Source organism: Tetrahymena thermophila (genome assembly GCF_000189635.1).
Source record: "Tetrahymena thermophila SB210 genomic scaffold scf_8254667, whole genome shotgun sequence".
In the NCBI taxonomy this organism is placed as follows: Eukaryota; Ciliophora; class Oligohymenophorea; order Hymenostomatida; family Tetrahymenidae; genus Tetrahymena; species Tetrahymena thermophila.
The window spans coordinates 641,328-659,074 of NW_002476434.1; the positions used below are offsets into that span (position 1 = coordinate 641,328).

At 22.8% G+C, this 17,747-nt stretch overlaps 5 protein-coding genes across 5 annotated transcripts; 4 read left to right on the forward strand and 1 right to left on the reverse strand. All coding sequences in view use genetic code 6, as the record gives it.

Annotated features, from left to right (window-relative positions):
* Window positions 1–194: 194 nt before the first annotated feature.
* On the reverse strand, window positions 195–4,396 carry TTHERM_00030050 (cyclic nucleotide-binding domain protein; the record flags this gene model as incomplete). Its single annotated transcript, XM_971809.2, has 3 exons — window positions 3,742–4,396; window positions 2,893–3,267; window positions 195–2,836 (listed from the first exon to the last, which is right to left on the reverse strand). The coding sequence occupies exons 1-3, from the start codon at window positions 4,250–4,252 to the stop codon at window positions 195–197; spliced, it is 3,528 nt and encodes a 1,175-aa protein (XP_976902.2). The 5' UTR covers window positions 4,253–4,396.
* A 1,816-nt stretch (window positions 4,397–6,212) lies between these two features.
* On the forward strand, window positions 6,213–7,217 carry TTHERM_000030069 (transmembrane protein, putative; the record flags this gene model as incomplete). Its single annotated transcript, XM_012797102.1, has 1 exon — window positions 6,213–7,217. One exon carries the CDS (start codon window positions 6,213–6,215, stop codon window positions 7,215–7,217), a length of 1,005 nt encoding a protein of 334 aa, XP_012652556.1.
* A 1,029-nt stretch (window positions 7,218–8,246) lies between these two features.
* TTHERM_00030070 (hypothetical protein) lies at window positions 8,247–9,932 on the forward strand (the record flags this gene model as incomplete). Its single annotated transcript, XM_971811.2, has 1 exon — window positions 8,247–9,932. The coding sequence occupies one exon, from the start codon at window positions 8,247–8,249 to the stop codon at window positions 9,930–9,932; it is 1,686 nt and encodes a 561-aa protein (XP_976904.2).
* Window positions 9,933–10,256: 324 nt separating this feature from the next.
* TTHERM_00030080 (transmembrane protein, putative) lies at window positions 10,257–11,555 on the forward strand (the record flags this gene model as incomplete). Its single annotated transcript, XM_971812.1, has 1 exon — window positions 10,257–11,555. One exon carries the CDS (start codon window positions 10,257–10,259, stop codon window positions 11,553–11,555), a length of 1,299 nt encoding a protein of 432 aa, XP_976905.1.
* Window positions 11,556–12,659: 1,104 nt separating this feature from the next.
* On the forward strand, window positions 12,660–16,433 carry TTHERM_00030090 (helicase carboxy-terminal domain protein; the record flags this gene model as incomplete). Its single annotated transcript, XM_971813.2, has 1 exon — window positions 12,660–16,433. One exon carries the CDS (start codon window positions 12,660–12,662, stop codon window positions 16,431–16,433), a length of 3,774 nt encoding a protein of 1,257 aa, XP_976906.2.
* Window positions 16,434–17,747: the final 1,314 nt, after the last annotated feature.

The window sequence follows — 17,747 nt, forward strand, 5'->3', positions numbered from 1 at the left end:
TGTAAATTAAAAGTAAAATTTAATTTAAAAATATAAACTGTAAATTGTAAAAAAGAAGAAAAAGATTAAAATTATATTTTGTTATATGATCTCTTTATTATATTAGTAATGGGCTTAATAGAATTTTATATTAATTTTAAAAATCAAAAAATTATATTAAACACATAAATATATAATAAAATAATTAAATAAAATCAAAAAGCTATCTATTTTTCTTAGCTAAATTGATATTTAATTTTATTTGTTTTAGTTGTTTAAGGAATTATTTAATTTTGAATATTTAATTAGTAGCTATTATTACTAAGTTTTCCTAATGATGGAAATCTTTAACTTAAAATACTGTTTTTTTTGTTATTACTTTTTACTTAAAGAACATCACTTTATCTTTTTAGTCTATTCTAGACCTTTTCCTTTACCTCTTCTGCTATATCTAACTTATTTACAGTGATCAATGATTATTAACTTTATGAGTCACTTATTGTGATTTATCTTTCAGTTTTTGATTTCGGAATATTTTAGTTTGATTAATAAATATCATTATATTTTCTATTTATATTCTTTCTAGACATCTTCACAGAAAAACTAATTTGTGGTGAAATATTTAATTTCATACTTTAGATAAATGATTAATTATTATTATGATTAATTTAAGGTAATTGCAAACTTTTTCTTAAATTTTAATTATTCTCTTAGATATTACTTAAACTACTGTTTTATAAATGAGATTGCTCATGCTCGTCATTTAATCCATCCAAAAATTTACTATATTACTTAGTTTTCTTTTCTGATTACGTAACAGTTTCAGTTTTTAAAGGATTTGAAGTAATACAAGAGTTAGAGTCATCGTTTTGTGGCACATTTGTAACAGCTGATGAGGAAGGATTAACTTATCTTGAGTTTTAATTTTTAGGACTCTAAAAATGATATAGAGAACCTATTCTCTCTTCTATATTTGAAAGCTATTGCTGGCTATAAAATATATTATTTTTATCTCCTTTTCTGCTTTTCTTTTGTAAGTGTTAAAGCTCTCTATGGTCAGGAGAAATAGAATGAATAATAGGAGGTAAAGTTATTGACTTTTAATTTTTTTCTTTAGCTTCTTCTTCTTGAATAATAGAATGACTATCATTTGGTGGAATTCTAATTATTGACTAAGAAATGTCATTAATTTGACATAAGCTCCCAAGTAAATTAATTCTTTTACAAGAAACAGCCTAATCCTTATCTGTTATTAAATTACTATTAAGATTGGAAGTATTTTAACTATCATTGACTATATTTTATACTATCTAGCTGAGGCTACTTTATCTTTCTTCTCTCATTTATTTAAGGATATTACCCTATTAAATCGACTTTGATTATTATGATTATCTTAAAATTTTAACTATTTTTCTTGCTTCTAGAAAACTTTTACTATTTTAAGGGTCATACTTTTTATATTTAGAAGAAATGATAGAGTTGCTTTTTATTTTGTATTATATTTTTTATTGTAAACTGAGAGAGGCCGTTTCAAGCTGATAGCTTCTTACAAGCTGAATTTCTTTCTAACTGCTTTGTTAATTATGATCATCTAATAAAATAGAAGTGTTATTTTTTTTTGAGTGTAAGTCGTTCATTGATTTCCTCTAACTCTCGCTATTTATTTTTTTATTCTATTACTTTGGTGGTGAGCAAGATTGATCTAAAATAGTTCTGAATCTCTTTTCATAGTTATCTTAGAAATTATTATTTGAAGTTAGTAATTTTTATAAATTTTATTTATCTTATTTAGATTCCTCATTTATTGAATTAAGAGCTTCAGATGGTATTTTTTTTTCACTATTAACTTATAAAGTATATTTTGGCTATTATTACTTAATATTTTAGTTGGGATTCAGTTAATGTATATCTAATGCATTTTAATTTACATCTTACTATTTATATAAGCTATCTTGTAGCTCTTAGAAAAAGCTGAGCTTATTTTATTTAGTGCTTTCTCCACTTTTTCCTTCTTTTGGAGTATTTGATTAGGTGATAGATTTGAATTTATGATCATTTACTTATTATTGTTTACTAATTTCTTAATTATTTTATTCTTTTTAAGGTGAATTCAAAGTTGGAAAATTTTGAATTTTAATAGGGCAGTTATTTATCTCTTTTCTTATCATGTCTTCAACAATCTTTTAGCGCCTCTCATTGAAAAGTTTTGAAACAACAGATTTGAAATTAATCTCCTCCTCTCCAGTAAAGCGCTTCTTAACCTATTCAGCTGTAATTATTTCTTCACTTTTGAGTTCTTAAATAGAATTGATATTAGAGATTTTAGATTACAAGCCTGAATACCACTCAATTTTAACATTGCCGTTTTGCTTCATAGCTTTTTTAAGATTCAAGTCTTCGTTTAAATCTATAACATCATCTATCTTCTTCTTGCTCACGTAATATATAGCAGTATCTGCTGCAATGCTCTGGGCTTAAAAGCTTCTAGTTTTATGCTTTATATAATCCTCTAATCCTAATATTTCTCCAGCACCAATAATTCCAAGCTTCATATAAGAAACATTTCTTAAATATTTGACAGGAGATAGCACTGATTACTGCTTAATTTTCATACTTTTTTTCTTTTTCTTTTTTTATTAGAGGTTTTCTTCATCTTAATGTTTTTACATAATCTCTTGCTCTAATTCTTCTTCTTCTTTTTCCTAGTTTGGATTGTCGTTGGAACTTCCATAATATCTTTGATATTCCAAATAAGCGTCCTCTTCTTCTTGTGTATATTATTGAGTCTTCTTTTTCTTGTTTGTGGATTTTTGCTGATTATCTTCTTCTTTGCTTTCTTCTGTTTTTTACCTAGCTTCTGCAAATATAAATAAATATTAAAATAAATTGTAAAGTATTTTATTTTTATTTTACTTTTTTCTTTGTGTTTCTTTTGAGCAATTTTTTCATCACTTTTATCATCGTCAGGATATAAAATTTTACTAATTTCAACGCATCCACTTTTTATAATCATAAAAAGATTAGCAGGATCATCCTAATGAAAGATAATGCTTCCATAAGGGAATATTTCTTCTTTAAATTTATAAGAAAGTCTCCTCAATGAATCTATTTTAGAGTTAGGAAAGTTCTTTTTCAATACATCCAAAATAAAATTAAGTTTGCTAATTTCTAAATCAAATATCTTCAAGTAATCATGCTAGCTAATATAAAGTATGCAACTATCTTCTTAAGACATTACAGTATATTATGTTTTTGCTCCACTAACTACACAGTCTTCATTCAAGGAATCTAATAAAATAAATGATGAATCAATAAATAAATACTGAAAAGTACTCTAGAAAATTATTGATTTTTATGATTTTTTACCAGTAAAACGTTAAAAAACTAATTTTTTATGTAAAATAAAGAAGATGAAGTTACTGCTATATTATAGGATAGATCAATATTCTCTTATTTTATTTTTTTGATGAATACAATAAATTAAGTTTAATTAAAAATATTGGCAACAACCAAAAATCAAAATCTACTGGCAGACTTTTAAATTTGGTAAATTTGTATGTAAAATATATTTAAATGTGAATGAATAAACTTTATCACCAGTTAGTTTAATATTTTTTCTTTTTAAGATTTAGAAAATGTGTAAAATATTTTTAAGATATAAATTAATTTTTGTATTTAATTTAAGTTTTATTTATTAAATATTTATCTATCTACATATTGTTTTAATGCTTTTATGTTATAAATATTAAACCAAATTATTACCTCCTGGATATATATATCTGACCCTTTTTAAAGAGCAAATGTTTTCAGTTAAAAAATATTGTTCTTTTTAATTTTTGAAAAGCTCATCATCTTGCTTTTTGCGGATGAAATCTAATAAAAACTGAGTTTAGTGAACTTTTTTTTTAATATCATCGCTTTGATTGCCTATCTTTGCAAATTTTTCTAGCTTAGTTATCAATCCTATTTCATCATTAATCTCTCCTTATGTTTTTGGTTCCCATATAGATAAATTCCCTTTAATCAACAAATACAAGCCTTCATTTTGGGCTCCTTTCTCGTAAATAATTTGTCCTCTTTTCGATTTTATGAGTTTCATTTTTTGCATGAACTAGAAAAGGTATTCTTTTTAAGATTCATATCTTATCAATGTGTAAAAATGCTTTATTTATAAAAGAGCTTCAACCATCTATTCTTTGTTTTCTTCACTATCTAAGCACTACCCTGCCTCAATTATTGGAAGCATTTTGTTAACAAGAATAGAATTAAACATTTCTTTGATATCCTGTCTTGATTTTCTATTTATTTATTAGCTGATTGGATTTTGAAGTACTCTAGCCTTTAATATCTTTTGTCTTTCGCTTTAAAAACAATATGCTGAGTAAAATTAAGGTTATTTAATAATTAATATTAAAAGATTAATCAATTAAATATATTAATCAATTTTTTTTTATAATGCTTCTAAATAGTATTCATTTAATTTGGATATAAGTCAAATGAATTTTAACTAAAAATTTACTGATTATCCATCAATAAATTAAAAGATAGATAGATAGATATTTAAATAACACTTAACAAAAAGCTTATCAAATAAAATCACAATTTCTATTTTATTTAAAAGTTGATAAATTAACTATTGAAAAGTTTTTTTACTCAAAACATTTTCTATTTTATAAAAATCCTTTTAAAAAATATCTTATTGAAAATAAGTACATACAAATTATGAATAAATATTTAAATAAATGATATTTTATGGTCTACAATTATTCATCTTTATATTTTATTTCAGATTATTTAACACTAATAATAATTAGTGGCTATTATTTGTTCCTTAATAAATCAATAAATTATTTATTAATCACTTCTTCTTTAATTAAGTAACTTAGTTTAGTTTTATATAATATTTTCTCTGTAACGCATGCATATACATACATACGCTCAAACAGTATCTAGCCTTTGTTATTATTAAATATTTTAGTAGAGTATTTTTTTGTTTTTGTTAAAATTTTAATGGAGAGGAGTTCGATTTCTTTGACTTATATATTTTTAAAGTTAATCTTTCATATCCAATAATTTACTGTCATCACTGATCTAAACCATTTACTAATAATTGTTTAAATTATATTCTTCTATTTCATTGTCATAAAATATTGTCTGCGATTATTTTGACTTAGTATGGTAATGATTTATAAATGAAGGACTTCTGCTTTCAAAAGAAGGTTAATCTGGGAAATTTTAATTTTTAATGTAGGATTAATGTTGAGCTCTTCCTACTTCGTTTCTTTTATTAACAATTTATGAATCGCATTTTGAATTATTTTTACCAGAGGATTTATTTTATTTTGCTATCCTTTATATCAAATTTGTTTATTCTTATTTTGGTAATGGCTGATGATGATGGTTAGAAGGAGCTACCTTTTTAAAGTTTGGTAGAGGATTAATGAATGATCCATTATGTAAAAGATGTTTAATTTTCTCTTTAATTAAATTGTTTGTAAAAGGAAGAGCTTTATCTATAGTTTTTATTGATTCTGATTTTCCCTTTATTTCTAATTAATTTTTGTAACTCATATCTATTGCTTTGATTTCAGCCTCATAAAATTCTTAATCATAAATTATTTTTTTTCTAATTGAGCTCAATTATTTTTAATACTTTTAAAATCTATTCTAATTACAAAGCAAAGAACTGTTATTTTAGTTTACATTTTAGTTGCTTTAATTGTTATTATCGAAATTTTACTCTATTTATTTACTAAAATTTTATAACTGGTCTTAATCATCTTATAATAAATAACTTTTTAAATTAGTTTATTTATTATATGGGACGAAAACTCTATGTTAATCAGTAGCAGGTTGTAATAATTTTTAAAGGGGTGTTAATTGTGTTTTGTTTGCTCTTGCTATCGGACTAATATCGCTTATTGATTAATCATAGTTAGAATCAATTTAAACTTGTAAATTGTTTGCTGCTGTAAATTACTAAGTATGATACCTTTCTAGGTTTTATTTATTCATTATTTGCTTACTAGGGCTGAAAACAGTTTGAGAAATTAAAGATATATTATTTATATATTCCTAGCTTACATTATTAAGTGCTTTTGAGATATCTTTAATTTAGCTTAAGCCTGTTTTATTTACTAAACCTCCCATTTAATGAATTACTTTTTGGCTATTATAAGCACCTGTGTTTTTTAATTCTTAATTATTTATAATTTATTATAGCTAAGCATTACATGTTTAAGAGTTTAGTTACTAAACAGAATTATCAGTAATTAGCTATTTTTGTTGATAATCAGGATTATGAGATATAATTTAAGAATGATTTTTGTAATTTGATAACTAATTTTAATTGTTTGTTTTATCTTGAATATTCGAAGATGATAAATTTTTATTGTTTTAGGAGAAGCGTTAATCATTTCTATTACTTAATCTTTAATTTATTTTTTTTTAAAGATTAATTGAATATTTATTATAATTTAATGGTGATAAGTTATTATTTATTTGCTTCTTTGGGCTGTTTGTTTCTTACTAATTACTCAATTTTCTTTTAGATGACATTAGTCTAGGCTAAAGAACCTGTAAATCAAATTACATGCTTTCATTTTTAGGGGAAATGCTTTCTTGTTACAAAATTTGTGAGTTATTTTAAGCTAAGCTTTTACTTTTTTCTAGTTAATTTTTAACCTTATTCATTGATTTTATTGCCCTAATCTATTGTTAATAAATTTATCTCATTAAAAATTTTTAGCTTGTCTTCATCTAATTAGGATCTTAGAGTATATTACGTAAAGACTATTCATCTCTTGATTGCTTATAAACATTTAATATTTCTGACTTGTTTAGCTTGTTCTTATCTTCTCCATCAGATAAGTCCTCGCTTTTTTAATTTTCTATCTGATTTGATCTATAATGTTTTATGCTTTCTACATTTTAAACCTTTGAAGGCGACTTTTCTTCATAAAAAAGGCCTTTTTGGTTTTAATTTGGATTAATTCTAGATTTATTTTCAGGCGAAGCAATAAAAGTAGGAGATTTAGGATAACATATTTTCTTCAAAGTAACAATTCTTTTTATTTTTTTAAACTCTGGAGATTATTCATTTTAAGCTATAATACTGTTTTACTAAGCAATATCTTAGTTAAATTTAATTCTCATCTTCCACTAATCAAATTCATTTAAACCACTGGTTATATCAATAGTATTGCTTATACTCTAACATCTTATTTTTTTATCTGTGAAGGTATACTTCTATTTGTTCTTTTTAATTAAATCTAATCTTTCTTTCTTTGAAAGCTCAGAAATACTACTTTTGTTAAGATCATTATTTGATTCAGCTGCTTATAATACTTAAACTGTGTTTAATTCTTTTTTTATTGTTTTGTCAGCTGAAGGACCTGAATTTGCAGATCTCCCAGAATAATTAATAGAAATATCAAGACTCTTATCTTCTAATACCTAGCCACTCATACTGAAATGGGTATTAAATGTTTATCTTTCAAATCTAAAAGATAGCGTTATTAAAAGTTATTATTAATTAAATTAATAATTAGTGATAGTGTATCTATTACTTTTAATATTAACCAAATAATTGTGTTATAATTTTTAGAATTTCGGCTATTAGGCTTTTGATTTTAACTAAATTATAATTGAATAATCGCCATTTATTTAATTATAAATAATAAAATTTCTTTTTTAGATATAAATTATTTTCAGTGTTGATTATATTAAATAAACTTAAATACTTAGGAAGAAACCTTCATTAAATACTGTAATTATTTTTATTTTAAAATAAAATAAATAAATTTTTTTGTAATATTTAAATATAAAAATTTCCTTATACAGAAATAATTATCAGAGAATAGCAATAATGGAATTTAAGGAGGATTTACAATAGATTAAAATAATTATTTATTAAGTAAAAATAAAAAATAAATTTATTTAATTATGAACTAAAAAGAAAATTATTTAATGGTTAAATTATTTACATAAAAATAATAGCTTTATATTAAATATAATTTTATGAAGACTTTTAAATTATTTTTTTGAAATAATCATTAAATTAATTGTTTTCAATAAGAAAATCTATTTTAAGTTTTATTTTAATATTTTTTCATTTTATTTAACACAATCATTAAATATTCTACATAAATCTTTTCAAATATATTATTTATTATTCATTAAGATTATTTTTATAGATAATTAAGGGTATTTATTTCATAAATATTACTTTTAAAAATATAATTCCAGTATATTATTCAAGCATTTTTATGACAAAGTAAAGATAAAACTCACAGTTAAATAAGCATTAAATAATACTATATGGATTAGCGTTTACAGCAGTTTTATTAGCGATTCTTTATGCCTAATTTTCATATATATTTTTAGAGAACAATAAATATAATTAATAAACCAACAAAGATAATGAAGCTGAAAACGAAGAAAGTATCCAAATGAGTTAAATCAAATCAGAAGAATCTGATAATTAATCAATTAATATAGATTAAGAAATATAAAATTCTTAAGATGATGATTCTGAAGATCTAGATTTAGTATGTTTTGAAATATTTGAATAGAAAATATAAATTAATTTAAAAATGCTGCTAATTGAAGTAAGCAGTGATATTGATAGAAAGCTTTAAGATGTCTCCATAAAAAAGTAAGAGATAATTAGGTAGTATGAGATATTATCAAAACAGAATTTGGATTACTAACAAATAAAATAAAAGTTTTAACAAATGGAAAACATTTTTAATAACTAAAACGAAGAAAGTACTATGAATTCTAATGTTGAAGAGGCTGAATAGAATAGTCAAAATGATTAGAATGAGTTATTACTAGATAAAGAAAGATAAAAAAAAGATAGTTACTTGAATAAATTACCCAAATAAATCTTATAGAAAATTCTTTGCTTCGTAGAACATTATGATGAGTATTAACATATTCTTTCATTTGAAGTTTTAAAATATTCTGAATTTATCGAAAATGAATACTATTTGATCAAATGGGAGAATAAAAATACGTTTTATGATTTGATAATACATTTGCATAGCCTATTATAACTAAAAGAGTAAATAAATTGGTAAATTATTAATTAAGAAGCCATGGAAGCAAATTCAACTTTGATTTATTTTGCTAAACTTCTCTTAAGCGATTTGTTTAACTTCTATAAAGAGTATCCAAATCTATTTTAATATACAGATCCTTATGAATAAGAGTTAATTGATATTAAAAACTCTTTGCCAATGAATTATGTTATAAAAAATCTTGTAGATTAATGGGAGGAGAATTGGTTATAAATGGATATCTCATATTCTTCTCATTTATCTGCAAAAAGAGAAGAGAAAAGATAAGAAAGATTTGAATAAATAATGCAAAATAGTTAATTTTCAAACGATAGATTAAAGCAAAAGGCAAATAAAAACAGTTAAAAATAAGAAAACCCAATAAATATCGAAGAATCATTAATGAGTTAAGGAAAATTAAAAAGTGAATAAGAATAAACTAAACTTCAACCAGAGGCAATTAAAAGAGATTCGATTTAATTCAGGTAAGATGATATGAATTAACAATTTAAAAATTTTGATGAGAAGAATTATTAATAACTAGATTTGAATGAAAAAGCAGAACAAAATTAAAGATAAGAAAGTAGTGATAACAAATAAAATAGTAGTCTTTATTAAGAAATACAAAATTTATTCGATGAAGAAATTAGTTCTTAAAATGATTTCAATGATTTGTTAATTGATATTGAAAAAGACAAAACTAAAAAAAGATTAAATGTATAGAAAAGAGTTGACATTAAAAAAATAATTGAAATATATAGTGAAGAAGATTCTGATGAAATTACTACACTAGAAGAAAAAGTACAAGAATTATGGAATAGCAAAGAATGGAGGCGAATATTTTATGACCTTTAGTACAACAACTACTTCCTCGCAAAAAAGAAGATTTGAATATTAACAAACTAACTGATTTAAAAGTGAATAGTTAGTAAGTGATATAAAAAATATAAAAAATAAAAAATAGATTTAAATTATTTATTGTGAATTTTAAGAAATTTGTTATAATTATGTAATTAGTAATTATTTGAAATATTAATTTGATTACTAACTTAAAATAATAATTTATTTATTTTGTTTTCATGTATGAATTATTTATTTATTGATTGATTGATGCAAATCTAACTAAAATTAAATTCTTAGATATATTTAAGTTACTAATTTATTTTAAAATAGTAGCATATTTAAATTTACTACAATATTTAAAGGAAGGTAGGTATGCAAGTAGAGAAACCAAACTATTCAAGCAACAATAATTATGTTTAGAATAATTAGGGTGAGTCTGAAATATCTCAAAGCAGTCCCCATAAAGAAGTTCAATCGATTCATATTAAGATGAAAAACTAAAAAGATCAGCGCAGAGAACATTAATTACCACATATAGCATAGGAATAGAATAAATAAAATTAAGATTATGAAAATTAAGTAAATATAAACAAACTTAATAGTAGCAGTTCTCGAATAGGTAGTCAAACAAAAATTGGAGGATAAAATAAATAAAAGGTTTATAAATAAGAAGATAGCAATAGAAGACTCTCAGAGAGAAAAGATGTTCCTATTTTTAATGTTATTCATGTTGAAGATTTAAAAGGTTAAAAATAAGAAATGGAGCTGATGAATAATGTGAATGATATTGAAGAGGAGACTTTGCTATCACCTTCAAATAAAATAATAAAAAGCAAATTTTCTGTGGATAACACATTATTTAGTTTATTTTTTACCTTGATTACTATTGCAGGCATAATTCTCTTTATAATTGAAGATATGTATTGGCTAATTATATTAGGTGCTACTTTATATTATTTAGAATGTCTATGTACTAGCTTTTTAGATATATTTGAGAAAACTATTTCTGACAATGAATTTTATTTTTTATATAAAAATGCTCTCAATGAAGAACCGCATATACAATTTAAGGCATCAGCATTTATGATAGTTGTAAAAAGTAAAAATAAGCAAAATAACCCCTGTAATACAAATATTACTAACAATAATAACACATAGTAATAAGGATAGCAATAAGCTAATAACTCATAAAAGCAATGCTCACAAAACAATAATAAGTAATCAAAAGTATAAGAATTTATTAGAGTAAGAGAACTCGTTTATTCAGAGTAAAGATCTTTTGATTTTTCTTAGCATAAAGACTTCAGTCATCCTTTGCAAGCCCAAAAAGAATTCTTTTAATCTCATGCATTAATAAGAATAAAACCTGTATTATATTGGAGGTGTGGAAATACAGAAACTTAAGAAGCTTATGAAAAGATGTAAAATGAAGTAATTGAAATATCCAGACAGAGGTCTGATGACATAGAAAAAGCTGAATTTAGCTACACCATACCATTTTTAAATAATGATTTTATAGTGAAAAGCTCTGGAAAGTCTTCCCCAATCTTCTTCAACAGAATTTCTTATTATATTTTCTCCCTTTTATTTTTATCATTTCCCTTCAGAATCTACTATCTAAATTCTATCCGCACCCTTGAGCTCTACATATGCAAAAAAGTTTTTATTTGAATTCAAATAAAATAAATTTAATCTCTTCCTACTAACTAATAAGTCTTCATTCTAAGTATAAAATTTAAAACAACTATTGTATATAGATTAAAATTTATTTATTAATATTATATCAATTTCTCATAGTTTAATTTTTATATAATTATTTTATGTAGATATAAACAAATATTTTTGTTTTATTAACAATATTGGTTATTTTTGAATGCTTTATTTCATCTTTGAATTATTACAAATTTTAAGTGAGTAAACTTCAATCAATATAAAAATAAATTCAAATTAATTAAAAAGAAATTAAGAATTAATTTATCTAAATACTTTAATTGCTCTTAAATAAAGTCACTTTAAAACACGTTTTTTACCCTAATTAACTGTCTTATTATTAAATATAGTATTAAATTAAGTAAATAAAATATTTTCATATTTAAGAGTTAATACAATATGACCTTAATTTATGAGTATTTACTATATTTTTATTATCATTACATAAAATACAATAATGGATAATCATAGATCATTTAGGTATAAAAAATCTTTTTTTAAAGTATGTTTAATTTTTCCTTTTTAATTGCTTATATGAATTCAAAGTTGAATGTAAATTTAAAATGAACTCAAATTAAATTTAATCTTAAATTTAGATGTAATGTCAAATATAAATACATAATTATATTTTTTTTTAAATTATTGCTTTTTACACTAAAATTATAATTTTAGAAATGCATATTAATTCAATCTATTTTAAATTTTATTAAATTAAGTAAATTATTAAGGATTTCAATTTCAAAGTAACTTTTAAATGAAAACATTTGAAATTAAATAATTTGCTCCAATCAGAAATAAAAATTACAAAAATATAAATACGTTTGAAGCATACCGCAATTTTAGGATCATTTTAAACTTAAATATTATTTGAATTTAAATTCAATTAAAAAAACAAACTATTGATGAATTAATACATAAAAAATTATTTAGCTTTTAAAAACACTCCAAATAATTTAGAAATCAAATAATTAATCCTGATAAAAAATTTGATAGTAGAAGAAAATACTGAATTTTTATTAATTAAAGAAATAAGAAAGTAGAAAACAAAGCAAGTTTTTAATTTTAATGAATTATAGGAAAAAGATAATATAATATGAAGAAGATACTAAATCGATATAAGATAGATAAATGAGTAGAATTTTATAGATCTTCCCTTATGACAACCCTTATGATTAATAAATAGAATCAATGAAAATTATTCTCGATATTCTATCAAATAAATAAAATCTATTATTTTAGTCACCTACTGGAACAGGAAAGTCTTTGATGGTAATGTGTGCAGCAGCAGCATTTGCGGAATATCATAGTTCTTAGTTTTAAATTTTATTTTTAACCAGAACAAATGGATAGATAAATGGATTAGTTAAAGAATTAAACAAAATTAGAAATATTGATGATTTCATTAGTAAATATTCTATTTTGGCTGGTAGAAATAATTTATGCATTAAGAAAGATCAGTTTAGGCAGTATATGATTGATAATAAAATCGATCCAAATGGAAAGAATTTACACAAGAAGTATGATCTCTTCTGCACAGACTGTAAAAAATGCTTAATTAAAACAAGCGCTAAAAAAGATTTAGATAATGAGAACATCTTAAAGGTTTCTGAAAGCATAGTAATTGGTGACCAAACAAAAGAAACTAGAAATAATTAACAATAGTAATAATAAGACTAGAGTAGAGTTGTATAAGTAATGTCAGCTATTGAAACTGATTTAACAGAGAACTAAAACAATGAAAAATATATTACTTAGAAGAATTTGGCATGCCTACACTTTGGGTTAAATGAAATGCTAAAAGAGTAGGAATATAAATTCACAGGATACAGCAAAGTTAGATTTATGAATTAGACTGACTCTAATGAAAATAGTAATAAATAAAATTAAGATTTTGATTTAAAAAATCACTTAAATTTGCTTGAATTGATAGAAAAGCAAGAAGAAGAATTTGATGAAGACTATGAATTTGAAAGAGATAGTTAAAAATATTAATAATTCAAGACAAATAATATAACAATTAAGAATGAAGACATCAATCCTGATTATGAAGAAAGATTACCTGACATAGAGGATATGGTTAAAATATTTAAAGAAAAATAGGCTTAATGTCCATTTTATTTCAACAGATACATAGCTAAATAGGCTAATATAGTTTTTATGAATTATAATTATCTTCTTAATCCTGATATACTAAAATATGTGAGTGCAAATATCATTGATAGACAGAAGAAATAAATCATCATTTTCGATGAAGCCCATAACATAGAGCAACAAGCAGAGTCTTAATTTTAAACCAAACTCAAGCTCAAAAACCTTTAAAAATCTCATGAATTAATTACTAATATTTTAATTACCTTAAGATTGGCAAAATAGCTAAGAATATTAGATGTGCTCAAACAAAAAGGTTTAGAGTTAATAGATAAAGTTAAGGAATCCTCCAAATCTAAAAAAAATGAAAAGAAAGGATAAGACTAGCAGGATAAGTGCAACTAAAATGGTTTTGATGTATAGATAAAGTCTGAGTATTTAGAAGATGAAGAAAGTGAAGAAGAATTTTAACCATAGTCTCTAACATAAAGATAAGTTTAAAATGAAAATGAAGAACAAAATATTTAAAATAAAGATTAAGAGATCAAGTAGCTTTAATCAGAAAAAAATCAAATTTAATAATCAACTAGTATTTTGAAAGAGAAAGATCTTAATATTATGCAACAAAATATAAATATTTAAACTATTGAATTAAAATCAAAACGAACTAGGAAGCACAATTATTAAATTAATGATGAAGAAATTGAATAAAATATTCTAGATGATGATAAAATTAAATAAGAAATAAAATATTAGATAAATTAATAAAATGAGAATGAAGTTGAAATCAAAGAAGAATAATAATCTTTTTGCAATGCAGATTATAAGAGCAATAATTTTAAAGAAGGAAGCTCATTTTTAGATAACTAAAGTATTTTGGATGAGCTAGAAATTGAAAATGAACAAAATTTTAAAGAAAAAATTTAGAAAGAAAGCTAATAGAAAGAGATAATAAAAATAGAGGATGAAGAATTAAATGAGATAGCCATAGATTTTAATGAAAAACAATAAGAAGGTACCAATGAAGGAGATTCCTAGTCAGATGACAAATATGAAAACCAAAAGAAAATCTTGGAAGAATTTATTTAAAATTATGAGTTAAAGCTACCTAAAATATTAGGCTACCTAAATAAATTAATAAATTACTGTCTAACTAGGTAGTCAAAGCTTTAAAAAGCTGAGAGTAATTTATTAAGTGAATACCATTTTATCAAATAGTATTATCAGCTATTTGGGTTAGTATCACATGACAATGATTCAGATAAAGAAAACATTTTAAAAGAAGAAAATGAATAAAAAACTATCCTTTAGGAAGCAAATGAGGTTCTCAGATAAAAAATTAACATAAACTCTGATTATTAGCAAAATATGGATGTACTAAGTCAATTTAGTGAATTTAGTTATATATTTTAGTAAATTACAAGATACATCAAAGTAAAATATTCCAGAGAGTGCTAGCAAAAGGCTATTGAGGATATTTTAGCATCTGCAGTATATTATGAAGGTAACCTTCATTAATTAAAAGTTACATTAAGATACTTTGCTAATAATCTTTAACCACTTAACCATCTAACTAAGATTAAAAAAATCGTGCTTTTCTTGTCTAATTTAAAAGATTTTCATCAACTTAGTATGATTTAATAGCAATATAAAAAAAAATAATCATTCCATTATCTAAGAAGTTCTTAAAAATAATACAAAAATCTATAAAATGACTAATACATTAATGAGGATTTTAATTTGGAAAGCCCTGATCTACAAAAATTGTAAGACTTTTACTTTTCAGCACAAAAAAATGAATTAAAAGAAGATGTTATCTTTACATTAGGTTGTCTAAGTGGAAAGTATGCTTTCAGAGAAATATTTTCTAAGTTGAATGTTCATTCGCTTATTTTAAGTAGTGGTACCCTTGAGCCATTCGATATTCTTATCAAAAATCTCGATGTTAAATTTGAAATTTACTCAGGAAAGCATGTAATTGATCCTTAATAATAAGTATTCACTTAATTTATTAAAGAGTGCAGCAACAATGGAAAGCCTTTGAACTTTTCATTTGAGAAAATTTACATGGATGACTTAGAAATAAGAGAACAAAAGAGATAAAATATATTAAGCACCTTATAAATAATCTAAAATATAGTCAAAACTATTTAAGATCAAAGTATTAAAGGAGGAGTTTTAGTGTTCTTTAAAAGTTATGAGTTAATGTATAGCTTTTATTAAGCTTTTCTAGGCTCAAACGCTTAAAGAGAGTTGAAAGATATTCCAATTTTCTTTGAAAAACCAACAAATGTGTAATTTTAAACAGATTTTGCTCACTTTAAGAAACAAGTGTTAACTTTTAAAAAGACTTCCCTATTTTTTGCAGCATGCAGAGGAAAATTGGCAGAAGGTATTGACCTAAGTGACTCTTTAGCAAGGTGTGTCCTACTTGTTGGAGTGCCTCTTTGGAATATCTCTGATCCTTACTTTATTTGCAAGAAAAAGTATGTCGAGTTAGTGCTAAAGATGGATCCTAATGAATGGTCAAGAAAACAAGTAATAAAATGTGTTAACCAAGCAGCTGGTAGATCTATAAGGCATAGATATGACTGGGGCAGCGTGTTTTTTATCTGCGAATTATTTGATCAAGTACTTCATCCCAAAAACTTTAAAAAATATATATCAAAGTGGATTCTTATGGGTGAAAATAAATAATAAAATTACATAGAGGCCTATAAACAGTTTTTAGCCAAAAATTCAAATTATTGAAAAGTGTAAGAAGAATAAAAGAAAATTAATTTTACACAGAACAGATATTTTATTTCAATTACAAATTTAATCTTAATCTTTCAATCTACTTTTTTTAATTAATTAGTAAACTTTATATTAAAAATTATTCATGTTAACCAACCACTCAATGACTCTAATAAATTAGTAAAATATAACTCATTTATAACCATATAAATATAAAATAATCTATCTATCTATATTCTCATTATCACTAGGAAATATATTTATCAAAGCTATTTGTTAAAAACAGAAGCCAAAAAGTGTTCTTTTTTTAGTTAATTTAATTATAATCATAATGCCATTTCTTTATATTTTATTCATCAAAATAAGTTAATCTTTCATATTTATATTGATAAAATATAAAATCAAATACTTTTAATTAAAAATTTTCAAGTCATACTTTAATCTAACTTTTCTATATATATTTACATTTTTTATTAAATCAGTATCTAATTTACTCAAATTGAAATGTAAATTGGGAAAATTTATTAAAATTGAGAGTAATTATATCACTTTTTCTTTTTAATAAATATAATTGTAAAAGAAATATTGTTAATAAGTCATGTGTGACTGACTCTAGGTATTTTCCTCAAAGTGAAAAACAAACGATTATCAATAATTCGCTTAAATCTAATCAAATTAAATTTTTTATCCTATTTCATTTTTATTTACAAGTTTAAGTTATTAAGAAAATTTATATAGAGTCATATTACAAATTGAATTATTTTTTCCTATTGTTTTCTTTATATAATGATAAGAAAAGCTCACAAAAAAAAAACATAAAATAAAATTTATTTTACTTAATTAAAACATAAATTACTATTAAATTTAAAGAACAACTTAAATAATACAATTTTCTTGATAAAAAAATTTCTTTCATTTTATATTAAACCAGTTTAAAATAATTAACCCTCATATTTTAGATTAAAGAAATTGTCTTTTAAATCAAAAAACAAAAAATTTAAAAAATTGTAATGGTAAATATTCTTTGAACAGATTTTTGTTTTAATTAATAAAATCGTCATATTTATTTGATTAATTTAGGATAATAAATTTTGATTTAAAATTAACCATTAAAATAAATAAAAAATAAACAATAATATGTTTACATTTATTAAATTGCAATAAAATTTCTTTGTATTTAAAAATAATATATTTGATTAATTTATTAATTAGTGAATGAAATAAATTTAATATATAAAAAATATAAATTTATATAAAGAAAGATTAAATTCTAATTTTTAATTTTTAAAACTTCTATTATATATTTTTTTAAAAATTGGTGATTATAAA